Source organism: Fulmarus glacialis, unplaced genomic scaffold (genome assembly GCF_000690835.1).
Source record: "Fulmarus glacialis isolate BGI_N327 unplaced genomic scaffold, ASM69083v1 scaffold3729, whole genome shotgun sequence".
NCBI classification, from domain to species: Eukaryota; Metazoa; Chordata; class Aves; order Procellariiformes; family Procellariidae; genus Fulmarus; species Fulmarus glacialis.
Genome location: NW_009232495.1, coordinates 48,487 through 57,786, shown reverse-complemented (window position 1 = coordinate 57,786; position 9,300 = coordinate 48,487). Strand labels below are relative to the sequence as shown.

The window sequence follows — 9,300 nt, the reverse complement described above, 5'->3', positions numbered from 1 at the left end:
AATTAAAATTAAACATACTCCGTCTCATATTCTGTCTGAGCCCGCAGGCAAAGATACTTTATTTTGCCACTTGTCTAGTCTTGTAGGTACTTCGCTTCAGAATTTATCTGAAACCATTAAGAGTCTAGCATCATCATTTGTGGAATTCTTGTAAGTGCAACTTCCGATTTTACATATCAAGCTCTATTGTTGGATTCACAGATTTCAGCCATATCATGTATCAGGTATTATTAGAAAAAACCCAAACTTCAAATATTTGTTAACTGTGATTTAATAAGATTCATATACATGTGAAAACTAGGAGAGATTTTTTTTAAACTTGTCTAGCAATACACTTAGAATGGAGGAATGGTGTTCCTTAGCACTTTGCCATAAAGTAGCATTGTACAAGAAAGTCTTTTTTCCTAGTCTTTCTGGTTTTGCTCATCTGAAAATAAAAATTCTGGTATTGCAGTTTTTATTCTGAAAACAAACAGTGTGCATTGTTTGCAAGGTACAATACAGAGGAAACACGATTGTGCATGGGGGAGAGTTGCCAAAACAGTATACTGTCTTACTTCAGGTCTCAGAGGAAAGTGAAATAATATCCTGAAGTCCATCTGTTATAATTGCCACATTTATTGCTGAAAGTCAAATAACTACTGAAAGAACTTTGCTAACCAAGAAGAGGTATATTTCTAAGTGGGATGTTAATCCATCGTCTGAAAGCTCCACTCAAAACCTATGTGAAAATGGAGAGCATGCAGGTGTTGTCATGAGATGAGGTGCTGTAACTATAAGAGCTTTTGTGCCCTGCTGCTGGGTTTCTCTGCAAGCCCTTGTGGTTTGCCTTTTGGGTCAGGCCATGTGGGATCTCTCTGTCATGATGTGATCCCTGCCTGGCTCTTCAACAAATCCAGTAACCAGGTGCTTCTCTGAGGGCACCCTCAGGGACAGCTTCTCATCCCTCTTCTCTAGTGCACGTGCAAGGGGCATCTTCCTCCAGCCACGTTTAGGACTTTCTGGGTCTCTTTATGTTGTCCAAGCCCTTTGGCCTAACGCAAATGGGCCTGTGGGTCAGGAAGATAAGGGGAAGGGTGCTGTGAAGTTATCACTGAGAACTGAAGGTTTCCAGCTACAGCTGAGCAAACTGTAAGCATGTGAGCCGCCTTTCACTGTAACAGGAAGACTGTTCCGTAACACGCTGCTGAAGCGGGGCCTTATAGAAGATCCTCATTGATTCATGATGTGTTTGAATGCTGGGGAAGAAAGTATTGGCAATGCATTTTATATAAATATTATGAAATGAGTGTCGTTCAATAAAATCCCTGCAAACTCTAGGGAAGATCATGTGTTCAACGAGTTGTTCTCCAGCATGGTATCTATCAGTAGAAAACCTTCAGTAAGGTAACAGAGGTTGTTGCTCTGTAGTAACAGGAAAATTGCTAAAGTGTCTACTTAACAAAACAAATATTTCCTAGTACTGTTTTTTCTTTCTTTGTCTGAAAAGCTGTAGATTTATTTAGCATGACAGAAAATTGAACTCGTATGGCTTGAAACTGAAGTCAGATACATAACAGAACCTAATTATTACTGAGGGAAGGAGGTGGGAATATAGTAGACATTTCAAGAAAGTTTTAGTTACGCATGCATCATACGCATCTATATGTGTGTTATGGAAGCACTGTCTTTAAAAAAAAAAAAAGTCAGTATTATATGCATGGTTCGTCCGTCAGTAAATACTGTCAGATCCTTTACTTGGAGAGAATTTAAACTGAGCTTTTTGAAAGTAGCCCAACAGGCATAAATGCATAGTTCTTTTTTGACAGTTAGTGGAAGCTGGAAATTTACTTCCCTTCGCCTTTCTAAAAATTCCAGTCATCATTTAAAAAAACCATCCATCATATGAAGCCTGGAGTTAGATTAGAAGAGTGAGAAGACAGGGGAAAAACGAAGGAAACGTTACTGGTCCTTCCCCTGCTGCGATGGGGCAGACTCTGCAGGCATGGATAAGACTTACCCTTTGATTTGTTTCCGCAGGACTGTGGCATTCCAGAGGTAGAGTTCTGCCTGGCAGCTGGTGGTACAGAGGGACTTCCTATCTGCATACAGAGTGCAGTTGCCAATTTAGAAGAACTGGATGTTGAGAAAAACCCTTATATAAGAGTCAAATCAGGAGTGTGAGTACTGAACCTTTTTAATAGCGTTTTGCCAGCAGTAGAGGAATGAAAGTCAGTCAGCGATAGGAACAATATTGGGGGGGGGCGGGTGTCTACAAAGCAGTTAATATACACTAGATATTCCTAGCTCTAAACTTCAGCATTGTGCTATGTGGGCTCCTAGTAGTGGAACCAAATTTCTGAAGGCATTTTTCCTCTAGTTGCTGGCAGAAGTCTTCTATAATTCCATCTTTGAGTAGCTTTATAAATAGAAGCAACAGCTCAGCTATAATTAGCTTTTAGTTCATTGCAGAATAGATACTGTCTCCCTAGTCACCCACCCTGTTATAACTATAACACTATGGTTGAATACCAGTAAATGAATATTACATCATCCAAGCATTTCTCAAGCTACAGCCATATCCTGACTTTCTGGAGAGAGGTGATGCAATATCATACAGGCCCCGAGGTAGCCCAACATTTCCTGTATTGAGCAGAATAGTCTGTTTCCTGGGTAAATGGCCAACACTTCACAGCTCCTGAAGTTTGGGAGTTCTGTGCCTCTTCTCATAAATCGTTGCAGAATGACATTAGCTATTCTGTTACAAGAATTGCCTTTCCACGTGAGCCAAGCCTTCCTTCCCACAATCTTGAGTATGTCTGTGAAGCTTGGGGTGGTGAAGGAATTAAAAACAGAGTCTTGTCTTAGTTTTGATAGAACGTAGTATAACTTTTAACTGCTTGTGGTCTGTGTGTGTAGTTTTAAGAAAATAATTTTCCATATGGTTCAATACTTCTTCCTCAATTCCTTATTTGGTCTGCTAACCCAGTGTCCAACTTCTACATTCAGCTTTCTTTTTGATTTAAAACCGTCTGAAGGAGTCTCAGCGTTTTTAATCTTCATGTCAAAATTACGATAGCCCACTTTCCAAAGGAGCGTTGTAAATCATCATATTTTAATAACTTCCACTGAAAAAAAAAAAAGTGGGATCAATGTTAGAAGCCTTTTAATTCCGAAGGTGACAATCCTAGGTAAAATTTGATGCAAGTTTCTCATCCTCAGTACTGACATTGGTTTTGTATACTCATAGTGTAACAAACTGGCTTCTTAAAGTAAGTGAACAAATTGGTAATTTTCTTCTCTTTCACTTATGTTTAGCTTGGACTGAGAAAAAGTATCTGAGATCTTCTTAGCGTTAATGTTGCCAGTGTATTTAAACATAGCTTCATTTTGGTGTGCTGGCAGTATCTAAAACACATTATCTAGCTCTTATGAGTACAAAAAGGAAAAGAATTTTAATAAGATTTTGTAATCTATTTAATGAGATTAATAAGTCCTTTATCCTTATTGTTATAGATGGCTTGCTTATTCAGACTTTAATTACAAGGGAGAGATGAAGGTTTTGGAAGAATGCGATTCACCATCTGAAATTCCTTCAGCAGATGTAAAATCTCTGCGTCCCTTAAAAATGGTGAGGACTTCACAATTCCCTAATAAGTTGTGTGCCTTCCTTTTCCTATTTTTTGCTCCACTGAAGGTTTTGATCTAACTATAACCTAGGTTCTAACGTCCTTTCAGGGTTAATCCTTATATACGTAACACTCATCTCATGCCACGGTGCATTTGCAGTGTTGTAATGGCACGGCGGTCCCATGGCTTGCTGGGCTTCTGCCCACGTAAGACCACATAGTTGGAGGGAGCACCTGATTCACTAGGACATCTTCCTGGGAAACTGCTGTTGTTGAGTGGAGATCAAATAAGATAGAACTGAAAAGCTCTTGATTGTATTGCAGCCAACACCAATTCATTAACTAAAAAAGCTCTTCAGAAGTTGTTTATTTTCTTTTTTTAATGATACAGCTAGAGTCTGTTGGGGGTGGAAGACCAGGTGAAGAGTTTATTACCCAGTAGTATTCCTGTGACCACATATGACACAAAAATCTTAGGAGGTGCAGCTAATTTTTGTTTTGATAGACTGCATGTAGATCTAAATATGAAAGAGGTGTGGAAGGGTATAACACATAATTCTACTGTATACATAGCAAGCCTACAGAAAGAGAGTTTAAAAGCCACAAAGGAATAAGACCTAACAGCTGTCTTTTTAGTCACTCATGGGAGGTAGGTGTCTCATTCCCTCACTGGAGATCATTCACTAACATTTCCAGAGAAAATGCATTTGTTGCATTTGCTCTTTGACCATAGACATGAATATATCACCCTGTATTTTCTCTCTCTTCTGGTGTTAGTGCTCCGCCATTTGTGCTTAAGAAACTTGAAATACATACAACAAAGCTTTAAAAGTTAATTTTAAAAATTGATCAGTATAAATTAGTTTAAAAACACATAGTAAATATTTGCTTTAGATTGCTAGTAGACAATGAAGGAATATTTTTAAATTGCTTGCACCCCTACAGGCTTATCAATGCACTGATTTGTTTTGTAGGTCAGGTTTATAGTGTCCCTGGCCTTTATGAATTATCAGAGTATTTAAACTAGTGTTTGATTTGGCCGACACTGAAAATGTTGAATATAATTAAAAAGACTTCGTGCTGTGATAGTACTATAAAATACGTGTCAAAGCATAACTTTGTTTTATGTAAATACCTTTTTTTTTTCCCTCCTATCTTTTTTTAGGGTGGACTAAAGGTACAAATGCCAATGAATATCAAGGTAAGCACTGAGGACACTGAGAATAAAATATGAGCACATTGGAAATATAAAACCTTTATTTAAGCTGTTTTCTTTTTGTTGGGTATGTGATGTTTGATTAAGTATTCAGCGTTTGCTGCTGAAGAAAAATTCACTAATGCTGTCAAGTCCACTTTCTTACTAGTGTTTCATGAGATGTAAAAGCAGTAGTAGTTTGTTTTTTACGTATTAGGAGAATGTGAATTTGCTATAGAAGAATTGTAACAGTTCATTACAAAATAAAATGAGTTTTCCTGACTGACACATCAGTCACTGTAATGGAAAGGGATCAGGAGAGATTTTCCCATTTAACATAGCAAGTTTAAAAAAAAAAGGAGGGAGGAGGGAAGGAAGGGGGCAGGAACAGGACCCTTCCTTCCTATACCCAGTCCCAATACAAGAGTCGTGAGCAAGGCCATGACCCTTCTGAGATTTGAGGAGCAGAAAGCTAATCCAGAGTTATTGCTCCTTTTCCCTCCTTTTTCTAGTTCTCCACAAAAATGCTAATGCTTTAGGTAACTTTTAATTATACAAATACATGCAAGACTCAGGTGTTTTTCTAATAAATATTGCAATAAATATTAATACTCTTAATAGCTGATCTGTGTGATTCAGCAGATGAGGAACCTCAAGGGGGTGTTAACTGCAGTCACTGAAATAACTTCAGCAAAGTACAGAGAAAGACCTCTTGTCTACTTTCGAAGGATTAAGCTCAGTGTGTCTAGCTGTGACCAGGTAGGATTGACTACAGGCTACTATACACTGCCCAGGCACAGGATTACAGGATAAATCACAGTCATATAGCTGCAGAGTGCATTTATGTATATGGAATTGTGTGGATAAGTATCCTTCTGTGGAAATGTCTGCAAATAGCCTGACAAGCCTATCTAAATCCAAATAGGGTCTCTTCAGCTTCTAGGGAACTCAAGAATTGGAAGGGCTGAGGAATGCAACCCTGAATTTTCTTCATAGTGATGGCTTGTTGGAGGGGGAAGAAAGGTGTCTTCCACATACTGTAGCAGTACACACACCCAAACTTCAATTTACTATTCAGGGCATACTTAAGGCATTGTTCAACATCATGTTTTCTAGATAATAATATATGAGAAAACCCACTTTGGAGGATGGTCCAAAGAGTTTTCAGAAAACATCAGTTCTGTCCCAGCTCTGTTTGGTAGTGAAGAAGAGTTTCAGGAAATCGGATCAATACGTATAATTGGTGGAGCGTAAGTATATTTCACTTCTATATTTATTTACTTTAAAATAGGAAATCATAACGAAATGCTAAGAAGTGCTAACTAAGGGGTGATTAGAATCTCTCACTGGTAAAATATTTTGAAAAGAAAAGAATATATATTTCTTTATTATCAGCCTTGGATAAAACCACCTCTCTATATGGCTTATCTATCTAAGGGAATATAGGAAGATAAAACTAAGTGTGTGAGAGGTGTGCAGTGCTTACCACTTGGATGCCAATAAACTGGGCCACTTTGTTCCTTAATGACAGCATTCACACAGAGCTTTAATTTATATTGCTTTATACTTCTGATAGTCTCTACTTAATTTACTGAAATGACCTTGGGTAGGTGTGGTCAGTCTTTAATTTGACATTTTAATGCCTCTGAAATCTATAAACTGTTTTATTGTCTTAATGGTTTTCCTTTGCCACCTGTTGCATGTTATCTGGAATTAAGAATCTATCCTTACTTTCCTTCATTGAGGCCTCTGATTGATTCTGTGTTGCCCTGCCCCTCTCTGTGTCATACGCACACACGCACAAAACAGGCTGTGTAACACAGTCCTTAGGTGGACTGCTCACAAGGTAGGCTCAGCGCCAGCTCTTCTAGAGAGCTACCAACCCCATGCGTTGTTCTTTCAACCTCTCCCAAGACCCAACAGGATAGGACTGTTTGAAAGCATGCAGGGTGGTTGCTTCTGCCAAAGAGCTTGGCAATAAAATAGTTCTCAGAAACTTTCTTTTTTCTTAGGGGATTTCAATGCTAATACTTCAGTATAAAGATTCAATAACATACATCCTTTCATGCTGTTGTCAGAATCTTACAAGCACTAAATTCAAAATAAACTTAATTGTGAATACTCAAATAATCTATTCATAAATACGTTATGTATTTGCTATCTGGGAAGCCTCAAATTATTAAAAATCATCCTTCTGTCTGTTGTGGCAGCTTTTATTTTTAATACTGCAAAATTTAAACAGCTGAATTAATGTAAACCAAATGGTACTAAAAGTAAAGCTATCCCTGCCTGTCGAATTTCAGTGCCGACGGAATTTGTACGGCAGTTCTGGTACTTACGAGGGAGCTTTAATGAAAGAAATGGTTACAAGAAAGAAGGAGGGGGAAGTACTTTCTCAAATTAAGATCCATTAGACCTTTCAAAGTTGATGTGAAAATGCCTTCTTTTAATCAAGCCTTATCTATTTGTTCAAAATACTTTAAAAAGTCTTATTCCCGTAGTGCTAAAACATATTCCATATGCAATGTATTGTATATATTCAATTCACTTGTCTATTCATATAGATATGTTTTTAGATTAGAGCAGGAAACCATATAAGCAGGTGAAATTTTGTTCTGCTGAAATCCACTAATTTTGTCATCAGCTCCAGGAAGGGTAGAATCTTATTATTTATTAATACACTGAAGATATCTACTGCTTGTTTTTTATCATTGACAATTGGTGGCTTACAGTGTTCTGGCCACTAGATGCGTACTAGCCTCTGTAGTACCGAAAATTGGTGTTGGGAATATGGCTGACTGAGAGGAGCTACATGGAGAAACGTTACAAAAATAAACTGTTGTTGAGGGAAGAATCACATGGTGGGATTTTGATCCACAAAGAACACTTCATAGGTGCCTGTTGTAATTTCAGACAAGCATTGCTTTGTTTGTTAGCTGTGTCTGTGATGCTCATTTTAGCGTTCTTAGGACGTTCTCTTCCCCTTTTATTTGTTATGGAAAATCATGTGTGCAGTTGTTTTGCTTTTAGTTACTTCTCTTTCTTTTGTTGCTGTAGATGGGTTGCCTATGATAAGGAACGCTACAAAGGCCGTCAGTACTTGCTGGAGGAGGGAGATTATGAAGACAGACACTCATGGGGGGGAACTGACTGTGTCCTCCTGTCTTTCCGGTTCCTTCAGGCTGTAAGTACTTTTCTGAATTTCACACAAATTATGCACGGTTCTATACATAAAGAGGAAGGTTATTCTTCGTATATGGTACAGCTGTCTTGGGTTTAGTCATTCCATCTTTTGCCCAAGTTCACTCTTATTCTTTTCCTACTTGCTGAAATTTAGACTGCACTGTATACATTGCAAAAGCAGAAGCAGGTTCTAAGTAGCCTTTCTAAAGTTCACACAAAGAATGTATCATGCAGAATTCCTTGTCTACCTGCCAGATTTTCCAAATATCTCACTTCTGCATTTCAAGCTATTTGAATCTCTAGAAGAGAATTTTTTTAAAAAGTGTACAGTGTAGTTCTTTATTAAAATAAAAATAGCTTTTCAACACAGCAGCTGTTGCAAGCCTTAAAACAGCATTACCCTCTGTCTCTGTGATTTTTGTGCCAGAAAATTTTGGCAGCAAAAATAATCATGGTGAAAAAATCCCTGCTACTAAAATGTGTTTGGTGGGGGAAAAGATGAAATAATAATAAAAACTATATGAGAATCCAATATTGGAAGCAAAGTTAGACTTCAGTGATGGGGGAACATGGGATTAGAACTTCTTTCTCATTTCCTCTGGTTTGGGGTTTTTTTGTTTGGGGGGTTGAAGATTTTTTTATTATAATAGGAACTCTGTGAGCTTTAAATACAGCTGCAAAGAGTGGCTTCTTTTGAGAATTATATTGTTCACTCTGAGATTACTCAGTCTTGTATACTCGGATTACTCATCTCATTTGAGGAGATGTGATATTTCTGAGCCAGGAATTTTGTGAAGTTTGAAGATAGGCATTTAGAGCAAACTCACGGTATCAACAGTCATTATTTAAAAAAGAGAAAGTTACTGTGACCTCCAAAAGGCCATGCTTAAATTCACAATTTGCAGTTTTGATTTTTATGAAAGGCACCTAGGAAAAGCTATATTTATAATCAGAATCTATCATATAACTTAAAATAAAGATAGGAGAATAAACTGAATTGAAGAAAAATGTCCTTCTCTAATTTATTTTCAGGTTTCTGGGAAAAACAGGCAGGAATTTTCTTCTAGCTCCTCATTTTGAATGTGCAGAATTCTATTCAATTACTGACTAATCTTAGTTTTTCTTTCTTTTCAACCTATACATAGGATACTTGAGTAACTTAAATAGATCTTTTTAAATCTTTCTCTTGGCAAAGGACATAATTACAAGCTTAAAATTGTGCACGTGCCTAGCAGGGATGACCTTCCACGTATATGCATGTATTTAGTTTGACTCATGCCTAGAACAGTCAGGATGCTCAAGTCATTAACATGT

At 37.6% G+C, this 9,300-nt stretch overlaps 1 protein-coding gene across 1 annotated transcript in view; it reads left to right on the top strand.

Annotated features, from left to right (window-relative positions):
• Positions 1 to 9,300, top strand: part of CRYBG3 (beta-gamma crystallin domain containing 3) — a 50,475-nt gene that overhangs the window by 12,126 nt on the left and 29,049 nt on the right. The window contains exons 5-10 of the mRNA XM_009584911.1: positions 2,020 to 2,159; positions 3,496 to 3,610; positions 4,774 to 4,809; positions 5,425 to 5,562; positions 5,920 to 6,053; positions 7,861 to 7,987. Of these exons, the coding sequence (XP_009583206.1) occupies positions 2,020 to 2,159; positions 3,496 to 3,610; positions 4,774 to 4,809; positions 5,425 to 5,562; positions 5,920 to 6,053; positions 7,861 to 7,987 (690 nt within the window). The remainder of the gene's footprint in view (positions 1 to 2,019; positions 2,160 to 3,495; positions 3,611 to 4,773; positions 4,810 to 5,424; positions 5,563 to 5,919; positions 6,054 to 7,860; positions 7,988 to 9,300) is intronic.